At 47.0% G+C, this 22355-nt stretch overlaps 1 protein-coding gene across 5 annotated transcripts in view; it reads right to left on the reverse strand.

Annotated features, from left to right (window-relative positions):
• sh3pxd2aa (SH3 and PX domains 2Aa) overlaps positions 1-22355 on the reverse strand; it is a 100031-nt gene that overhangs the window by 50637 nt on the left and 27039 nt on the right. For all 5 annotated transcript variants that reach the window (XM_085408123.1, XM_085408125.1, XM_085408124.1 and 2 more), the window contains 3 exons: positions 15910-15985; positions 14015-14091; positions 11810-11901 (listed from right to left, as the gene is read on the reverse strand). In XM_085408123.1, coding sequence (XP_085264249.1) covers positions 11810-11901; positions 14015-14091; positions 15910-15985 — 245 coding nt within the window. Of the gene's footprint in view, positions 1-11809; positions 11902-14014; positions 14092-15909; positions 15986-22355 lie in introns of those variants that run through there.

Consider the following 22355-nt stretch of genomic DNA (forward strand, 5'->3'; position numbering starts at 1 on the left):
TGGGTTAATTGAACAAGCTAACGGTAAACGATCTCCACCGAGTGGCAGCACAATAGCTGCAAGTGTGAGACCTGGAAATGGCTGGTTGTAACTTATGAAGGAGGTGAGGACAGGGCCAGTGAATGAGGGTTTTCCTCGAGGAAAACAGCAGCAGAATGAAAAGTACTTTGCTTTAGCGAGCTCCCTGGGAGCCTGTTAAGCTATTCACGCTGTGCACGGTTCGAAAGGCAAATACAACCTTGAAACGCTCTAAACAACAAGTTCCAATCAGGAGAGAAGCTGCGACGTGAGCGAGTCCTGGTCCAGCTGTAGACGTTCGCACAGGCCTCTTAAACCATCAGATCCTAACAGAGTAACTGCTGACAGCATGTCTGTTCACAGCCGTCAAAATAAAGGTGAGCTGGTATCATGTGTGAGCTTTCAGACCTGCATGAAACAGCTCAACAGGCACATTACTCCAAATACAAACTGATTAGCACTACTGACACAGAGATGTTAATTACAGCAGCAGAACATCAACTACTGTGAAGAGAGAGAGTCTGCAGCAGAATCAGAGAAAGAGTCTTTTTGGCTGAACAGCTAACATTTAACACTAAACCAGGACGTGCCAGCGGGAGCGCTGCTGGCTAGTTTTGCTTTATTTATTGAGGTATGGATCTGGAAGCATCTGTAAAGTGTTAGGCCACAAACGAGGGGAAGAGCACCAAGAGACGCTGGGAGAACAGAAACACAGGCTCCAGAGCTTAGCCAGTGACCAGAGTCCCGGGGCTGAAATCAAACACTTCCTGGAGCAGCCAGCTCTCTACTCACATCTACTGGAGGTGAGAAGAGGAGGAAGCAGGAGGTGAGAGGTCATGTGTAGAAGCAGTGCTGGGAGAAAATGCTCATCTGGTCCCTGTGACAGAGTTCACAGAGGTTGTTGATGAGCTTTCAGAGATTCTGTAACAAACTATCTGTGATGACAGATCATTGAGCGCACAGATGTTCACGGCGATCAGTCATGCATCATTAAAAATGGATGTTGTTTTGATAGCAGCGGTGTTTTCGCGACAGTCAAAATAAATGACGGCGTTCAGTGTGAAAGGTAAGCAGAGAGAGAACAGAAACATCAGCACACTGCCCAGAAGTCACAGGACAGCACGAGCACTTCAGGGAACTTCTTATCATTTCCAGAGCTTTGAGCGCTCAGCATCGACTGTCGAAACAAAACAGACGTGTAAAAAACGCCGCGAGCCGTGTGGCACGCGGTCAGCTGACTGAGAGGTTCAGTCCAGGGTGAAAGATTTGCTGAATATTCGATTTTTTCCGCTCGAATTCTCAACAACAGGCTGGTTTCAGGGCGTTAAAGAAAACCATCATGACTAAAGGAGCTAAACAAATACTACGTCTTTAGCACCGCGACCTCGTGTTATGAAAGGAATTACACGTACGAGCAGCTCCAGCGCAGTGAGGTCAGAGGTCACAGGTGCCTGGTATCTGCTTGTAAGTCTTGTCCTAAAGCTGCTGTTTGATTTTCAGCGGCTTCAGTTTACAAAAGAAACTTTTTAGTGGATGAGAAACGATGGATTTCCTAATTAGAGCGTATGAGTGGGGCTGGCAGATAGAGGGCTAATCGATGTGTTTACCACTATTAGCATAATGGATGCGACTTAATGATTCTCATTGGCCTCCTGCTAGGCTGCCCTGCACCACCAGTAAATAAACACTTCCCCAGATTATCGCCTCAGCCCCTCGCTGCTTCCCTCCCCGCCGAGGTCATCGCTAAGCCTCGTCAAATCCAGACCTCAGCTCCAACCTCCCGCCCGTGAGCCCGCCTACTCTAAGCCCCCCGAGGACCCCCTCATTACGCTCGGGGCCACAACAAGACTGAGGCTCACTCTGGGCATTAGCTGTCCAGATGGGTTTGGAGGAATCAATTAACCGCTTTGTACGCGGGAGCGCCGTCACACTTGGCGAGCACAGAAGAGATGCACGTAGTGGCATGGAGCAGGCAGCTGAAGGCTCAAGCACTCAGTTTGGTTCCTCCTGATCCTCTCCACCGCACGCGTCTCAGTGACTTATCGGGAAAACAGCAAAATCATTTACTCAAAAGTGTTTCCTTTATTATCCGTCGATGAATTTTCCATCATTTTTTCCAAGTTGACACCATCTCATGTTTGATTTTGTCCTGTAACGTTACCATGTAATAATATGGTAAAAGCAGCAGACAGGTGAGGACTGCACATGGAAGAAAAATGAACGAGTGAATGAAATATGAGACTCGAGGTCAGTGTTTCAGCCTGAGGTTCACATGTTGGATCTTAAAAACCCCTCAACACGCTCTGCAGAGCGATTCAGCGCTCAGCCTCAGCAGCAAGCTCAGAAATCATGACCTGGATCATGAGGGTCAGAGGTCAGGGGTCGTCACAGGAACATCGAGCTGCTCGGACACGGCCTCGTCGCCTTCACCTTTAACATTTCTGTGTCCATCTCCTGAGACGGCACACACCTGTGATGCTAAGGACACGCCCACTTTATCATCGACTTGTGTTTAACATTTTCTGTGCGCCATCATTTCTGCTCAGGCTGCTTTCATTATTTATTTTATGATTCTGATGAATCACGATTCATAAGCAACGCCTGAAGTTCACCAGCAGCACATTTTTACTTTTTGCTCACTTTCCCATATTTCAGTGACCACTGTGGGTTTGTGTGTCCACCCAGGGCTTCACAGAATTCAGTTATTGAATGAAGTTTAAATGGAAACCTGTACCAACAGCTCTTTGTGATTCAGGCTGGACTGCAGAATCATTTTAATCTGGAGATGAGCTCAGCCTGTGACTCCGGACGTTCCTCTGAGGGAACAGAGACCGACCTTTTAACCCCGCTGACCTCAATAAAAGAAGAATGTCATGAACATGGTGTGAACCAGCATGTTGGATGTGAGGCCGTCTCCTGTCGGTGATAGAGCCGACCTCCTGCGTTACACCAACATGTCATCGCCCACAACTATTCCCAACGAGCCCCATCACCAGGGGTAACGCTGCCGCTTAAGCAGCCCCCTGTTGGGAGCCCGAAAACTGACCAATCACACGAGTTCATGCCTTATCCAGCAATAATCTGATAATCTTGCAGCATCTCTTCCCCGCCAGACACAAGCCAAGGTCAAAGCCTATTGGTATTCACAGAGAGGGCTGCGAGGGGCACGATGATCGATGACAGCATCACCACGGCCTATAGGAGGGCGGCGGGCGATGCCTTCACCGTGGCTCAAATACAGCATGCGCATAATAACAGAGTGATTTGTCAACGTTATGGTCCGCAGAGGACGGATTCTCCATTTAAGCTGATAGTTATACGATTACCAACCGTGAGCCCCGACAGATAAAACAAATCGCTGCCCGCGGCCATGCAAATTGACTCGATAAAAATGCAAGATCTGCGAGAAAAACGCCAAGTAAGAGAAGAGGAAATAAAATATGTCTCAGAAAAAAGGGGAAAACAGACGGAGAGGAGGGCAGGAAGCTTTGGCCGGCCGAGAAATTCCACACGGTGGAAATATATCTCACACAGAGAGAGGCTCGGCTACGAGGCCAGACGCTCGATACGTTTATACATGAAGCCCGGGGAGGCGTGGGCTCCACCGGGTGGGTTTGTGATGCAGAGTACGCCACCGTGTGGCCAGTTTTTAGGGAGTAGTGAACGACTCTGAGATTACTGTCCTAAAGGCCGCTCACACATTTAAACACTAAACCAAAAGTGACGTCAGCCCTGCCGGCGCTCAAACCGCCACGATCTACAGCATCAGGGCTCCTCAGGTGGACTCTTCTGTTCTTCGTGACTCTGAGCTGAGCTGTAGTGCAAAAACTTTCCTGTCACATGAAGAAAAATCTGATTTTCTACCTCAGTAATCATCATTTAGCATCGTTAGCACACAGACTGGAAACCAGAGCAGAGGCGTCAGTCTGATGTTCGGAGGAGTTAAGCCGTTGCCTGTGTGTGAAAAACGTGTAGTTGTAAAAATGATGTGTTGGAGACATAAAAGCTCCAAAGACAAAGCCTTTGCTTTGATATCGGGCTTTTGCATCACAGGAGAGAAACATGTTTGCGGTTTTCTCTTTCAGGGCATTTCGACGCATCAAAAAGCAAACAAAAAAGAAGAGCGGCGATCCAACTAAAGCTCCATTAAAACTTCATTTATTATGAAGGCTGCCGGACTTCAAAAAGGAGCAGCTGATGATTGCAGGAGAGTGACATCAGCTCAGAGTGACCGCGCTGCAGTACGCTCCTCTGCAGGCAGGGGTCGACGTTGCTTAGACGCTCACACGCGGAGAGCGTGACGGCGGGCTTCGCTCGGGGTCTCCGCTCTTTTTGGAGCTTTGATTGATGGCGCTGGTTCCTGCGCCGCCCTGCCAGGCATGCGGCTCCTTTTCTAATCAGATCACAGGATTCCATCTTTCATAGCAGAAGCACAACGACTACAGTTAAGGCAATGAGCTTTTATGAAGGACCAATAAAGAATAAGACGTCACGAGCGGATCCATAACGTCCCTCCTTCCTCCTTTCTGACCTGCTCTCCTCCTCCCCCCGAGGGACATCCCCCTTTCCTTTCCTGCTCTCCTTCCTCATTTTCCAGGAAATGATAAAGTGCACACATTTCATCACCAGGGTAGCTTCAGCTGCCGCGGCCCGCTCTATTCATCACACTCTCGTGCAGTCAGGCCCTCCCAAAGCTATTACGGTAGGAAGCTCCCTCCCCCGGCTGACAGCGCCCAGCGAGTAAGTGTGCGAGTGCTCGTGAGTCAGACGCTGCATCTGGGTGAACGAGTGCATCCGTGAAGGGTGACGGCGGGAAAGAAACCGAGCCGAGAGCAGACGAGAGGCGCGCTGACGTAGCTGCAAACGTGCAGGAAATTCAGCCGTGGAGAAGAAAACCCTCTCTGATGATGCTGCGTGTCTTTTTGTGTGAGGTGCACGAGGTCACCGTTTCTGGCACGGATCAATAAATACGCACGCTCAGCTGACCGCTCCTCGCCACTCTGACACACTTTAACCCCCGTCGACCCTGATACTGAAGCAGCTTATCCATCACGGGTGAGTGAGCACATCGCCTGCCTGCTGCTCACAGCAGACGGGACACTGGGAGGACGAGAGGACGGAGACGCATGCTTCCTGGATGGCAGAAAGACTGCAGGACGAGGACACAGCTCTGCTTAAACATAAACATGGTTTCGGATCCATCCATTAATCTGCTTTCTGCTACCCACCCAGGACATGGGAGCAGAGATGTCCACACCTCGCTCTCCCCAGTCACCTCCTCCAGGTCTGAGATTCATGTCCTGGATCTGTCCTCTGGTCTCCTTCCAGTAAACTGACAGCTCCGCCTCTCTGGTTACTGCAACAGGCCAGCGTGGCATCCATCTCTGCCGTCACTTGAGAACAAGACCTGAACATACTACACCTCCATCACTCGGGACGCGATTCCTCTCCCAGAGTGGGCACTCCACCCTGCACCCAGCTGAGATTCCTTCTCATCTGCGTCGCTTCAAACAGACCAGTGAACGACCTCGACGCAAGCTAACGAACCAACACGATCCACAAGACCGCCGACACTCTGGACCCTCGGCCACGTCTAGAGATATCGTCCAAACTTCTTCAAAGCCCCTCACAGGATGCTGTCACCCAGTATCTGAGCAGTTTTCATCATGATGCTCCAAACCTGTCGGCCCATATGTGATCGAAAACCTGACAAACTCGCTCAGATACACAGTGTCTACCAAACAGGTCCAGCAGCACAGAAGTCTAATAATCAGCTCCAAGCTCAGTCTGATCAAAAGTATTCTGATGATGAGCGAAACATCAGGTCCTTTCATCAGTGTTGGGGAACAGTTCCCCACAGCGGGGCCCGTGCACCCGTCAGCTTCCCTTCCTCGTTCTTTTCTCTGCGGCTGGAAGCTGATGAGAAACTGTCGTCATTCACTTTCTTTCCAATTAGCACTCGGGTACCAAATTATGTCGACTCATCAAAACGCCGCCTCGTTACGCGGGGTGAGAGGAAAAGTGGGGAAGGAGATAAACACACGTGCGGGCGTTCAGAGTGTTCAGAGATTAGTGGCGCCTTCTGGCAGCGTGTCGAGCATTTTAAGAAGCACCAGGCAGCGAGGACGTCTGCACGCCAACCGTATTTCACAGCTTGGATAAAAGCAGAGAGCAGCATCTACAACCAAGAGAGAGCGCCGTTATACAGTTTCCTGTGACATCACAGAATTAGTCACCACACTCACCTCCACAGCGAGGACATTAATAGCTACACTGACACATCTATATAACATGAAGTGCACTTATATTTGAATTTTATAGAAAATAAACTTTAGATCTCCAGTTCCATGGATGCTTCGCTTGTTTAGGTCAACATTTTCAGTAGTTATCCTATCACGCGCAAATTCTTGACAAAAGGCTAAAATAACTCTCGGCTGTAACGCTAACGCTCTCGTCAGCAGCCGGGGAAGCAGCGGTGCTGATGCTGCTCAGTGGAGAATCCTCCGCTTAATCCACATCAATATTTTAGGCCTATTAACAAACAGTTCAAGACCTCTCATATTTGGATTAAATAGGTCATGAAAAATGAAGCATCAAAGCTGGCTGGTCCAGTGATTTGAAACATTTAACATTTTTTGGCTACAATTTCTGAAATATTATAAAACTGCTCAAAAATTCTGCTTTAAAGAAATAAATGTGTGAAAGTGACAGGAAGTAGACGAGCAGACTAAAGTCTGGACAAACTCAAAGCCTTTTCGGTCCTGTTGTTGTTTTTGTGGGAGTGATCAGAGGAAAGCCGAACTGAGCAATAACACAACAAACAGATGATTCAGATTCCTCCGAGCAGCCATCGTTGACCTTCACCGCAGGTTTGCAGTGTCTGAAATCTGACCATCACCACAGGAGCCAATAGTTACTGTGGGCTTTCCTGCACTCTCTGCTGTAATGAGCTGGTTTTGCAAACTGCTCAGGTACTGCTGGAATCCATTTCATAGCGAGAAGCAACAGCCCATCTTTAACTTAAGACATGAAGGTCCCAAAAAACTCAACGACTTTAAACGTTTCTTCAAGTTCAGCTGCAAAAAGCATCAAACCCTTCATTACATCGTCTCAGCTGCTGCTAGGAAACCACTACTGTACACACCTGTAGGACCTGCTCAGGTATCACACCTGAACCTTCGACTCCTAAGAGCCCCAGTGTGAGAGTTTTAGTTGAGAGTGTTGGTGGTTTATTCCTGCTGCTTGTTATTTAATACTCGATAGTCTGCAGAGGTGCTACCATATAAAAATGGATGAGGCCACCTTGCTCCACCAGGCAGCCTCGCCTTCGATCAGCTGAGGATGTTTGGGTCCTGCTGGACTACAGATTGGCAGAAAAGTTGCCAACAGGTGCCCGGAAGTCCCAATTTTAAACATATGTGTTTAAATTAGTTTGAAAACCTTTAAAATGTGACTTTATGTCCCAGAGTCTGTGACTCCTGTTGAACAGATCTGAAATAACCAGACGGTACTTTTGTGTCATGCAGTGAGTCACTGTATCCCTACACATTCGTATTTACAGGCAGGCAGGGGGCAGGTACAAAGAAATATCCACTAGTAAAGCGCTGCCCCCTGCTGGTGAGGTTTCCGTTTAATTCTGCAAAGCTCCGGGCGACGACAGAGTGAAGCAGGCAGTGAAAACAAAGAGTGTCCAAAGCTGATCTAAAAACCTGACTCGTGAAAGTGCACACACACACACACACACGCACGCAAGCACGCACGCACACACACACGCACACACACACGCACACACACACGCACACACACACACACGCACACGCACACACACACGCACACGCGCGCACACACACACACACGCGCACACACACACACACGCACGCACGCACACACACACACACACGCACGCACACACACACACACACACACGCACACACACACACACACACGCACACACACACACACACGCACACGCACACACACACACACACACGCACAGCAGGGTGTGTTCACACGGCTGCTCGGCCGCCTTTCTTCTTCTTCCACAGCACTCACTGTGGCACACAAACACACACATCCAATCATGGCTTGGAATCAATGGCCGCTCTGGTTGCCAAACACCCCCTCCCCCCATGGTTTATTTTCATTTAGCAGATGCATTATGGGTAGGGAATGAAAGGAGCCCATCCAATTTAGCCGAGACACAAGTCGAGTGGTCTGGATCACGACGTCTAACTAACCGAGCAGAGCTATTTGTTAAAGCAGACGGCGGGCGCTTCACCCTCCTGAGTATTTCCTCCTGTTATTAAGGCGGCGCGAGCGCCTGCAGGGACACCGAGCAGCCAGGAGAGGTTGGAGCTCCATTTAATCCAAATCTACCCGAAGTGCAGCGCTTACTCACATCCTGCGAGCTCCGTCGTTCCACAGCCACATTCAAGAAATTTCATGCATAAACCTTAAATGAGCGTGTGTTTCCATTTAGATTCACTTATGATTTATAGCTGGTTTCAATCTGAGCGTGATCAATGAATATAAATGAGACTTTGCTTTTTTCACTGGAAAATGAGTTCAAATGTGGGTTTCGTTGCCCTGACGCTGGGCACATTGATTGTTTTTAAATATTAATGTATTGATTTGGCTTTCTTCTTATGAAATACCCAAATTAAATGGTTACTTATAAATAAATGGTAAATGGCCTGTATTTGTATAGCGCTTTTCTAGTCCCTAAGGACCCCAAAGCGCTTTACATATCCAGTCATCCACCCATTCACACACACATTCACACACTGGTGATAGCAGCTACATTGTAGCCACAGCCACCCTGGGGCGCACTGACAGAGGCGAGGCTGCCGGACACTGGCGCCACCGGGCCCTCTGACCACCACCAGTAGGCAACGGGTGAAGTGTCTTGCCCAAGGACACAACGACCGAGACTGTCCGAGCCGGGGCTCGAACCGGCAACCTTCCGATTACAAGGCAAACTCCCAACTCTTGAGCCACGATCGCCCCGAATTGGTAAAAGGCAGGGAGATTAGAAAGAGAGCCCTCTGTAAGGATGAACAGCTGGTTGTTACAATTAAATTCCCCTTTAACTTCATCTTGTGATGAAATAAAAGGGAAACTGTGCTGCGATGTTCTTCTCTGATGGGAAATGCATTTCCTTTTAATTTACAGCTGTGAAAGCAGGAAAGAAAAGTGCTTTTCAGATTTTTGTCCTAGCTACGCTTCCTGTAAACACAGAGCTGCCATAAAAATCACATTTTCATTTTAAAGTCCAACCGAATCTCCATGCAGAGCAACAAAGCAGGTGTTTCTTTCTTTTATCCTCAGCTCTAACAGCCATGTGGCTTTTTTAAAAGACATCACTGACCATGTTGGAGGAGGCTGGACTGCTATGCTATTAGCTAGCTCCAATAATAATAACAAATCCTGTTAATTAGTGTTCTGTAACATCCAATTCAAATCCTTGAATTTCACTCACCAATACTGAAGCACAGGTTTCTGTAAAGGTCTGTCACTATAGTAACCTCGCAGCAGCCATATTATTGGTCACATGGTGTTATTAAAATGCTCCAAAAGGCTCCAACAGCACAAACACGTGAACTGGTCCAGTTCAGGGACCCAGTTAGCTGAGGTGTAGCTTAGCAGAGAGCTAGCAGCTACACCTGTCACTCAGTGGGACTACAACAACTTTAAGTCTTAACAAAATACAGACAAGTTAGTCAAAATAATAAACATAATCATCTATATGGTTGCTATGAAGGGGGAAATCTATACATGGAGTCTATGAAGACTGACTCACTTTTAGAGCTGACCTCCAAGTGGCCACTGGAGGAACTGCAGCTGTTGTAACGTTGACGTCATCTTTCACCCCTGCTGCTGTCTGACTGTAGCTCTGCTCAGTGGCAGCAGTAGGTTTGAAATGCACGCTACGTAAGCAAAGGTTTGCAGCACGCCTGTGCTCCCCTTAACCATGGCGTTCCTCAGGGGTCAACCTTTGTACCCCCGTTCATTCTGTGTGCACAGACTTTGCCTGGTGCTCTTTGTTAGTCGGTGTTTCGCACATCCTTGAAAGTCCTTTAACAACTTTCATGCGCTGCTTCTTGTTTTGGCATCCGTTCAGTTTCAGACGAGCTAAATTAAGTATTCAAAGTAATTCTGCATACCGCTGTGTGTAACAGATGGAGGATAACAGGCTGCGTGTGATGAGGCCAGTGCTTGCACACATTATTGATGCTCCACATGTATGACTTCATCTCCCACATACTCTGGCAACAAGATTAATGGGATTTCTTAATGCACTGGGCATACAGGAGAGAGGAGGAGGAGCAGAAGTCAAATGAGAAAAACGGGAGAGATGAGAACGCAGGTGTGACAGAGTGTGGACGGCGAGGGGACCAAAGCTGAGCGAAGAACGACTGTGTCGGCGCCGTTGTTTGTAACCTTGAGCCGTCTCGTCAATTAAGCACACTTGAATTTACGAGGGTGAGTTAGACACAAAGAGTTAGAGGAGGAGGAGGAAAATGAGCGAGGAGAGACGCTCCGTTACTGGCAAACACAGGAAAGCAAGAGGTCAGTGAGCAAGGCGTGCAGAGAAGAGGAGCCTGGATGGAGCAGGAGCGGCACAGCTGTCTCAGTGCACACAGGAGCACATTACCAGTGAATACTGTGATACTGACATTTGAGGTTTGGAGAGGAGAGTGTTCTCTAATTAACAACTACCCAAAGGGGCCATCTCCTGCTATGAAACCAGTCATTCTCCTCCTCCCACACTCACATCCATCAACTGCTCTCCCTACAACAGCCCTCCCTCCCTCTCCGCCTGGCCTGCTAGGAGGTTTTAACGAACTCAGTGAGAAAGAGCCGAACTGGGAATAGACTAGAAAGCGAGAACAGAGAGAGGCAATGAGCTGAGCCAGTGAGTGCTGGGAGTACTGGAACATCTGAGCTGAACATTATCAATCAACACACGAGATTTACTCCGTCGTTTAGCATCATGTTTGCATGCAATGCAATTAGTGCCAGCAATTTACAGTGTCTGCATGCACGTGTGTGTGCGTGTGTGTGTACTGCATAGACTAATCCAGGCTGGAGGCAGAGCAAACAAGCTGCTTTTCCTGTGGCGGCATCTCGGCTGTAAACCTGTGCAATCTAATCAACATGCTACGCTCAACTTCCTGTGTGGATTTGTAGTTTATTTGACCAAGAAACAGTAAAAACTTCCTGTTTCACACGAGTGTTTCTACGACAAACTACACGCTAATTAGCATGACCATCTAAATGATTTTAGCTTCCTTTGCCATGAAGTGTGTACAGTTAGCTACATGCTAATGCAGCGGATGGTTATCAAAATGTTGCTAATTAAACGACACATTTTCACTTTGCCAACAAAGTTAGTTATTCAGCTGCTTTAATAACACATTTAGCTTAGTGACAAACAATGGAATTGTCATACAGTAAAGCTAGCAAACAGTAGCTGATGTTAGCTACGCTCAGCTAACAGTGGCGCCACACATGACACCAGCTGGTCATGTGATTAAACCCCTGAAACATGGAGCAGCTGTGGATTTAAATGCTTTTACATTCGACTCTTCACCTTTGAGAGGAAGAGCGACACTTCAAGTTTCTATAATGCTGATGTCATAGCCCTCCTTTAAAAGTGATGCCAATCTAAGCCACACCCACTTTCACCTGGAAGGGTGTGTCAAGCTGATTCAGCTACAGAAATTAGCCAGCGGATTAGCCTATACAGAACCTGTGTGTGCGGTGTTTGTCCACAGTGTGCTTCACTCACTCCACGGGGGGGTTGACGTCCTCAGCCTTCGTCTCAAAGAAGCGCAGCACCTCTTCGCTCTGAGAAATCTGAGGAGGGAGTCGCACCAGTGCCTGCAGAGAGAGTGACAGTGAGCGCCTCTCTGAAGACGCTCCACAGTTTCATCCTCAGACTCTACCTGAGCTTGAAAATAAGTTTATTATATTAAACCATGACCTGTATAGAAACGATTAATGAAGAATCATACAGGAGAGACTTCAAAGCAAACCCTGATTCCTCCTTTCTCAGCTCTAAACGGGACAATAAATTACAAAACGCACATTATGTTGTATTCAGCAAGACTTGAAAACAGTGCTCGAGCTAATAAACTCATCAGAATAATGAGTAGAGTTAGAATCATCGGCATTCAGAGCCAGCGCCCCCTGCTGGTCAGTAGAGACACTGCAGGTCTAAGGCACCAGCTCTCAGACATACAGCAGATTGTTGGACTTCAATCTCTATAAAGCGGAAATATAGCAGAGTTATGTGCAGCTTGTATTTCTCCCACTGAGTGCTATAAATAAAAATAACATCAGTTTAAATTTAGATCTCTGTTTCTGTTTTATATTTACTCAATATAAGCTGAATGATGCAGACTACTGCATGTGTGTGCTTGGCTACACATCTGCAGAACACAAACACACAATCAATCACTGTTCATACACAGAAGCAGCCCGCAGTCAGAGACAGGATCACATGTCAGTCTAAATATCTATATTTAATGATGGGACTGGCTCCAGCTGCAGGAGTGACTCTCGTACAGCTCGGCGTGCTGGACCGTGAAATATACACAACATATGTACGGCGTAGGCTTTTTATTTAAATTGCCACAGTCTGAGCTGCCTTCATGTTTCATTCATCCGATCCTATATTATCCACAGTAGAGGCCACGTGCACCCGCAGCCGGCCGGGTTTCCACCCTGCAGGCTCCGGGGAGCCCATCCTTGGAGAATAATTTCTCTTCCTCTGTGTTTGCCTCATAAACAGGATGCAGGAAGTAAACAGTTCGGCGTGCTGGCTGAAAAACACCAGCTCGCTGTAGCAACTGTAAACACTGGAGCGCTTTAGGCCAGCAATGTTGTGGGGATGGAGCTGGACTCCCTCAAGGTGGTGTCGGAGAGGCGGATGCTGTCCAAGATAAAGACAATGTTGGATAACACCTCCCACCCACTCCATGACATGTTGGTCAGTCACAGGAGCTCGTTCAGTGAGAGACTGAGATTACCGAAAAGCACCACTGAACGACACAGGAAATCATTCCTGCCTGTGGCCATCTCCCTGTACAACGCATCCACTTAACACACTGTTTGCTGCTACAACTACACATGTTTCTTTTCCAAATATTTATTTATAAGTGACTTATGTATGTATGTATGTATGTATGTATGTATGTATGTATATATATGTATATATTGTACTATTCTTAGTTAGCGTATTGTCTGTCTTGTCTTAATGTTGGTTTAAAATGGAGCACTGTAACAAAAAATAATTTCCCCCAGGGATCAATAAAGTATTCTGATTCTGATTCTGATTTGGATAATGAAAAGGCTTTTGTGTGAACCTTCGCCTGTGCTGAGCTGAGGACCAGCTTCACTTCACATGTGTGGAACTGCTTCTTAAACTAGTCCCAATTACTGAGCTAATGCTGTGGGTAACCCTGCCTGACACAGGCGAGGAATACTGCTGCATAATTATGCGTGAGACAAACATCAGAGCCTGAATCTCCCTTCTGCTCGTGCAGCTTTGAGCCAAGAGGAAGGAAGGAAGGAAGAGGGGGAGGGCACGATGGAGGATTAAAAAAACTAATAAGAGTGGGAACAAGAAGTGATAAGGAAAGTCACTCTGGAGCTGCAGGACTACAAACGCTCGTCGCTTTTATGTTGATTTTGTTGCTGGAAACAAAACCAGCAAACGAGGGGAGGAGGTCGTTAGCGAGATGGACTTTAAAATAATGGAGGTCAGTTTAACCCTGGAGAACCCACGGGGTCAAATTTAACCCCGTGGGTTGCCTAGAAAACCAATGGGGTCGGCTCTGACCCAGTGGGTTCTCCAGGGTTAAGGTGTGCAAGTTTTATGCACCCCCCCCCCCGAACAGCGTGTGAAAGACAGCACGGATCGTGACCCTTGACCCCTGACAGGCTCGGGGATGCCCCCCCACAGACAGACGAGAAGCTGAGGGACGTTTACCCTGCAGTAGTCATCGATGAAACGCAGCCGCTTCATGGCCACGTCTCGCACATGACTCCTCCGGAACAGGATTTTGCCTGGAAGGGGAGGAAAGGGGACAAAAAATAATAAGGATGGAGGTGACGGCCAACAGAGGAAAGGAGAGTAAATACTGGAGACATGCACAGCATCCCTAAAAATACACATTTAGCTGATTCTGCAGAGCAGCCAAAGCTTCCTGTAATACTCAGACCTGTCAGGAGATGTCAGTAATGAATGACATCTCAGGCCCACACTCCAGCTGTGTCACCCCCCCACCCCGGCAGGCCCGGGGTCGTGCACTCTGTTGTGTGAGGAACCCTGGAATTACTGTTTAAAGGGGAATCCTCCAGCACAGACTTTAGTCCCATTTTCCCCGTGAGTTACAAAAACAGTGCAACGTTGGAGCTGGAGCAGCACTAATGTGATGTTACAGCAACAACAGCAACGAGGCTTCAGTCAACACTGTGACGCGCACACACACACACACACACACACACACACACACACACACACACACACACAGTAAAGAGAAGCAGACATTTTCAAATGCTAAATGCTGCATGAAGACATGCAGTGATACCAGAATATAAATGCAAAGATCATACAGTAACTTTCACTCAGTCGCACTTTTGTAAAGGATCCTTTTCAGTTGATCCCAGACAAATGAGCCAGAGGCCACAACAACATGACTGTTTCACTGCAGCCTGAAAAGTTTGACCTTAAACACCATCTAACTGCACATATTCTCTCTACAGAACCTGAAGCCTCCATGTTACCGTCTCTGGTCCTGTGCAGGTGTTTGAGCTTGAGCTGCCTCTGAGCCAACGAGGAGCTCAGCACACATTAAACAGCCGCTCACTGACCAATCGGCTCAGGGAAACAGCGTGATCATTAGAGAAGATCTCAGAGCTCAGTGTGGCGACAGGAGAATGGTTTGAAGCTAAGTGGACCTTATATGTTGAACGTATCCACAGTCCCTGCTGTGGGGCCGTGAGCCTCCTCTTGAATATAAACTAATTTAAACCCACTCACCGTGTGGGCTCCCAAACACTCTTGTTTTTACATTTATTTAATAATCTAATCTTTTTTGGCGCTTTTTGGCTTCCATACACAAAACAGTAGAAAAACTGCACGCCTGGTGATTTTTTTTTATTTATTGCCGAGCTCTGAAACTTAAACGTTGTCCTGCAACTTCAGACTGAAAGAGTCCATTAAGAGTCCGAGCTGAGCGTGCATCCGCAGACAGTCGGTTATGTTTGCATGTGGCGCCACTGGCTTTCTAGCAAAGTGGGAGGTTTGTGTTTGGTGGGTTTCTAGATTGGTTTTGTTTGTGAGTGTGAGGATGAGGATGAGGAGGGTTGGGGGGGGGGGCTATAAAGCTGATGCTGGGACCACGTGTTGGCCGCGGAGCTTAAACAGAGCGGTTACCAAAATAAACTGCTGTGAACACACAGAAGCCTTTTACTGCCTGAGCACACACAGAGCTGGAGAATCTACATGGAGGACACACACAGGCAGACACACACAGGCAGCATCGTGCCCACCGCTGCAGGTCACCATCAACCTGAATGTGACGGGGGTGTGTGTGTGCGTGTTGTCGATCTCTCACACACAGACACGCGAGCACAGCATAATCCAGTGATCACATTCATGCACGATCATAATGTGACTCAGACACTCTCCACATCCAAAAATGAACATCACACAGACGCACAGGCACGAAAACACAGCTGAGATTTGAAAGTCACAGATAATGCCTCATCAGCAGTAACACACACACACACAGACACACACAGATGCCCTGCGAGTGCCAGTCATACATTATTAATATGGGAGCCTGTTCAGATAACGAGAGCTCAGGAGCAGGCTATCACCTGGGAGAAATGGGATGATCCTCTTCTTCGGGTCTTTTTGCCCTCCCTCAATTGGGAACTTGTCGAGTATCTGCATCTGTGGAAACACGAGGAGAGGAAACGGCTTTAGTTTTATGTTCGGCTCAGCTTCACGTTTTAGGAATCATCTGCGTCTCTCCTGGGCGCGAGATAAGAAAGATCGATATCAATCTCGTGTGTCATGTCGAGTATAAACCTGAAGCCGGGAGGCAATTAGCTTAGCATAAACACAGCTAGCCAAGCTCTTTAGCTCAAATATATTCCTGAGAGCAGCTTCAGAGATCATTTTCACCGACACTGAGAAAAACCAAAGATAAACGACCCTGCATGAAATCATTCCAGGATGGCATTCCTTAAAAGCAAAACGTCTTAGACGTCAGCTTGTGTGCACGTTACTTTTTTGGCTCTAGTTATAGAGACATAAACTGTTTCCTTATTTGTGAGCAACATTCAAAAATGTTTGACTGTCATTAATTATTTATATAGAAAAATGGGTTAGGCTCAGCCTCAGGCCTCTGCAGCAGTAAATCTTTAGCCGTGTGTTCATACAAGTAGAAATGCACATGATCTGCTGTGCATGTGTGGATGTAAAGACAAAACACCATGTAGGAGGAACACTGGGGGATAAAGAGTAACGCAAAACTGAACTTAAAGATTTAGATCAGTTATCCAAGACAATGACACACGATCAGAAAGAAAGTGGAGAGGCAGCTGATTTATTGTCACAAAGTTAATATTTATTAATCAAAGAAATCAACGAGGTGCACACTCCTGTGTGCACACTCAGTCTCTCAAACACCATACAGTTGGGAAATGATGCAATGCTGTCACAGCAGCCACAAAAAGGTAAACGCTATAAACCAACCCTGGACATGAATTCAATTCACTTTTATTTATAATAAATGTATTTATTTGTATTCCAACAGCAGTTGCTTCAAGGTGCTTTTTGTTGTAAGGTGAAGACCCTCCAATCATATTACAGCAACATACAAGCAAGCAGTTGGCAACAGTGGTGAGAAAAAACTCCTTTTTAAAAGGAAGATATGAAGGTGAGCTAAAGTGCAGATGTAGGTTAAGACCTGACGCTGCCAAGTTTCTGTTTTGTTTCTATGCTATGCTAACCTAAGCTAAGCTAACATAAACACCCACAGCACAGGGTGGAGCCTATCCCAGCTACCACAGGGCTGGTAACCAATCAGGTTTAAGAAAAGAAAAAGACCAGCAGCAGTTAGCTTAGCATCACCACAGTAGTGTCTGTTCAACACATTAAGCATCTCTTTGTATCTGGTTAGCTGCTGGAACATGTTAGCAGCAAACTTATTGCGGATACCAAACTTCCTCCTCTGAGTCTCCCAAACAAAAAGAATGAAGGTAACTCTTAAATATGAAGTAAGAGAGTCTCAGTCAAAACAGTAACTACCTTTTAATCTACTAAAAACGCTTCTTTACCATCACAAAACGGTTTTTCTGCTCAGGGGTGATTGTGCATCATATCGAGCGTCACACCTCAGTCCCAAAGCTGCACGCTGGTATCAATAAAAAAAACAAGTCCAGTGAGCCGGGGGTTCACGGGGGTCAAACCAGCATGAACGACATGAAGACGGCGAGAGAAGTGCTGACACCAGAGCAGGAGGTGCAGAGAGAGGGAGCGTGCAGAGCGAAGCATTAAGACAAAGAAAAAACAAAAACAGGAGAAAGCCAAGAGAAAGAGGAGAACGCAGCAGATTCCTGCTCTTTTCCACTCTTCAAATAGATCAATCAAGGTTAGAGAGAAAGCAAAAACAGCAGGGGGCAGATGCAGAGGGTGAGGAGGCTGCACAGCACTGCAGCAAACATCCTACAGAATCAGAGACGGAAGGAGCATGTGTGCACGTGTGTGTGTGCATGTGTGTGTGTGCACAGAGCATGTGTGCACATGTGTGTGTGCATGTGTGTGTGTGCACGGAGCATGTGTGCACGTGTGTGTAGGGGGCTGAAGTCCATAAAGACGTATAACAGGCGATGGGAGCTGTCGGCCGTGTCTGTGTGTGATGGCTGAAAGCTGTAAGAGACCTCGGGGAACCGAGCGAGCAAACAGCCGGGTGGGTCTGGATGCAAGAAGATACCCAGAAAACACTCGCACTAATCCCCAGCGCCCACTCCGGAAACATCCGTCGCCTGATCCCATTTCCCCCGTCCATCTGTCAGTCTGCCTCCACCTTTTCATTGAATTCCTGTCTTATTTTTTCCCACTCATCCAATGACCATACCCAACTCTTTTCCTCTAACGCTGCCACGGCACTAAACGGTTTGGATCCTGCTCACAGGATCTGTGTCCGTGACACACGGATGGATGATGGACGGCCCCCAAACATTTCACCGATGCCGAACTCGCAGGTTTGAAGTGTGACTGTGCCACCGTTTCCACTTTCTTAATGAAGGCAAAGTTGTAAGGTGCTCACCTGCGTGCAGGTGCGACACACTGAGAGGACAGACGTAACCGTAAGGCTCGTCATGTCAGCTTTCCTTCTCAGTTCAACAAACTAATTACACCCCCACCCTCCTTTTCAAACTCTGCCGGTGCAGCCTGAACTGATCCACTCGGATCAAGGTCAGCTCATTACTCGAGACACTCTCCGGCTGGTCGAAGCTTGTCCTGAAATACACGTTTTCCTGTCGCCGCTGACAGATTCCTGGCAGGAGAGAGCGTGCTCACGACCTGCCGGGAGTTACAGGATCACCGAGGGAGAGAGAATGGTGAGAACAGGTGGGACGGCGGGGATCAGGTGACACAGCCACAGGCGCAACTGCTCTTTTACATGGATGCATGCACACAGGCTGCACGTGCACGGCCTGCGAGCGTGCTCGTTTGCAGCACGATAGCAGACGATCAGGAGTCCAGGTGGTAAAATTCCACTCTGAGGATGCCAAAAGAGAAAGGAAAGAAAGAAACACATCCACGCCAAACCATCGCTCCACTTCTCAGACTCCACTGTCTCCTTGGTAACCAGCAGAGAGAGAGTGTGAAGAAGAGTTGTGAAGAGATGTGATTGGATGATGCGGTGCAGCTCTGGACCACTGGTGTAAATGTTGGGAGTCAGGTAAAAAAAAAAAAGATTCTTCTTCGTCTCCCCTCAGAGTGAATCCAGGATGCGATGATGTAATGCTTACTGTCCGGCTCGCGCTGACGCTAGTCTTATTTCCACATTACCACATGAGCTAAAAGCATAAACGTGATCAGAGTGTAGGTACTGAGAGGAAGGTGGTCTGTAGTCCTGAGACGGCCTCGGGACTACGATTCAGCAGCTCTGGGTTTAGAGTCCAAAACAAAACCTTGAAAATGAAGCAGCACAAAAATAGCAGCCGAGCTCCTTCAGCGACGACATGATGACAACAACAACAACAACAACAACAATCTTTATTTATAGAGCACATTTAAAAGCCTTGGGCATACCAAAGTGCTTTACATAAAAGAATAAAAAATAAAACAGTTCACACATTAACATCAAATACATAAAGGTAACGAATTATGTTCACAGATAAAGCCACCAATAAGAGTAAACTGCAGCACATAGGTTATAGCAAGGTAAGACTGTACCACCATGATAAAAGACACCAATAATGGAAAGAAAGCAGAGAATTTAATACAATAGGTCAATAGGTCACTGCAAGCAAGCCAGCATTTAACTGGTAGAAAAGGCAAGTTTAAAAAGATATGTTTTTAGCTGTGATTTAAAAGAATGAATAGAATCAGACGCTCAGATGCCAATCGGGAGATTGTTCCACAGCTCCGGTGCAACTAGAGCAAACGATCGATCACCTCTAGATTTCAGTCGAGATCTGGGCTGAACCAGCAGCAACTGTGAGGATGACCTTAAAGCCCTAGCAGGAGCATATGGGTTTAAAAGTTCCTTAAGATAGCTTGGTGCAGTGTTATTGGTAATTTTAAAAGTAAACAACAAAATTTTAAATTGAATACGATATTTGACAGGCAACCAGTGCAGATCAGCAAGGACAGGAGTAATGTGGGCAAACTTCTTGGTTTTAGTTAGAATGCGTGCTGCAGCATTCTGAACTGTCTGTAATCTATGTAAAAGGGAAGAGTGGAGACCACAATAAAGTGAATTACAGTAATCAAGCCTTGACGTTACAAAGGCGTGGATGAGCTTTTCTAGGTCTTTATACGGGATATAGCGCCTGGCCTTAGAAATAAGGCGAAGCTGGTAAAAACTGGATCTGACAACAGCAGACACTTGTTTATCAAGTGTAAATGACATGAGTGGGGTCAGTCCCACTTTATACAGAAAGCCTTTATCAATGACTCTGCTTGTGTTTCCCATCGTGACTTTAACGTCAGGCGTTCTAAAAGACATTTCATACATCTATGTGAAAAGACAGACTCCTGCCTTCCAAACCCAACAATGCTGAACGGCTTTACCAATGTTTGTGTGTGTGAGGGTGTGGCTACTTCTCATACCACGACGAGCATGTAGGCCATGGAGGAAGACTCTGTACTGACACAGGAAAACACTGGACAAAGCACATCGGCTGGAGCAGGGGTGGGGACCTCCAGGCCTCGAGGGCCGGTGTCCTGCAGGTTTAGATGCGTCCTTGATCCAACACAGCTGATTTAAACGGCTAAATGACCTCCTCAGCATGTCTTGAAGTTCTCCAGAGGTCTGGTAATGAACTAATCATGTGAGTCAGGTGTGTTGACCCAGGGTGAAATCTAAAACCTAATCACTGATGGTCACAGCCACAATATTAGACATGTTTAACTAACACACGTGAACGCTGACGGCTCGTGCTGTGCGTGAGTGAAAGTAAACCGTCCACCATTAATGACACCGGACTACACCTGTGGGTAAGTGAAATATCCACTGAGTTATTTTGCCTCTTTTTAGGATGACGGCAAACAGAACGCATATAGAAAACTAACATTTATCATCAACAGTCTCTAATAATCAGGAGAGTCTGTGTGCGCTGATTGCACGAGAATTTCCACCAATCAGGGACCCACAGGGCTGACACGTGCAATGGCTGAATTCATAAAAACATGAAGGCAGTTTGAATTTTGTAGAGCCGCAAACATCGCTGTCCATCTTTGATTTCCACACAGTCACTGAGGAAGTGTAGCTTATTAAACTTTGCCTATAAAAGGAGAATTCAGTCCTCTTCCCCCAATTCTGTTCTACAGCTGACAAACAGAGTCAGAAAATCGAGATATTTAGAAACATATTTGGATGCACTTCAGCCTCTGTGGCTGGCATAGAGACGCAGGACTGGACTGTTCTCGAAAATGAACTGGGCAGTGATGAAAAGGCTCCAGTAATACATTTGTTTCACCATGATTCAACTGTTTATTCATTCATGTAGCCGACTAAAGAAAAAAATCATATAATGTGCTCCATCATTTTGTGACTAAAACAGAGACAAAGCAGGAAGATGTAACTGTAACCAGCAGAGGTCGCTCATCTTATCCACATGAAACCTGAAGACGTCTGTCTCTGAAAACATGGAAACATCCACCTTCAAGAGAACGTTCCAGCTCAGCGTTTGGTCCACGTAGCTTTAGCAGCGACACAGTTATTATAAGAGCGCTTTAGTCTCAGTTCAGCTTCACTGAGGAACGACGGGGCTCAGAGACTAACAGCAGCTCTGCTTCATGCACATGTGCTAAGAATAGAGCCGCTCTGTAAGGAGCTGTGAGAGTCACTTGGCACAAACTTGGGGGATGCCACAGCGCCATTACAGCCAACTGATGCCTCACTTCCTGTTGTGGGTTTACCCCGAGCTCTGCAGGAGTGGAACAGAGTGGAATGGAAACACACACACACACGAACTTCTGGAACAACTCATGACTGTCCTGACAAAGCAACCATATGATCTGCTGAGTGAGGCCGCAGGCTCGAGCATGCTTCTCCTCACTGGCGAGCGCACGATAAGGTCGCTGCCCTCGCTGTCGTGTCAGTATGCAAACATCCCGTCACAGACAAAGTCAACATGCCGGCGCTCGCTTTTACACCCCGGAGCTGTCAGATTCCTTCTGCTCATTCCCAGATTTTATAACTCGGACGCTACCAGAGAAGCTCGCCATGACTCACAGTTCAAAATAATCCTTATGTACATGAATGCAACACTTTGTTTGTTTAACTGTTTGAAACAAGCTCCTCCTTCTTCAAGCCAACCCTCTTCTGATTGGCTGCCCCTCCCAAACAGAAGCGAGCAGTGTGTAACCTGAGCTTTTGGGTCAAATGTCGACCTCATTAATTGAAAATCTGGACGTGTTTAATAAAAAGATTCACCATTATGACAGAAAACAAGGAGAAACATGGCGGGTCTCCATTAGAGAGCCTCCTGAAATCTTTATTTCATCACAGCTCGAATCCAACGAGCAGAAACTAATGGAGCACATGAATCAAGCATGAGCATGCATTAGCACCCAGCAG

The sequence above is a fragment of the Rhamphochromis longiceps genome, linkage group LG6 (genome assembly GCF_057381845.1).
Source record: "Rhamphochromis longiceps isolate RC_006_pf linkage group LG6, R_longiceps_female_GT1.1, whole genome shotgun sequence".
Taxonomy (NCBI): Eukaryota; Metazoa; Chordata; class Actinopteri; order Cichliformes; family Cichlidae; genus Rhamphochromis; species Rhamphochromis longiceps.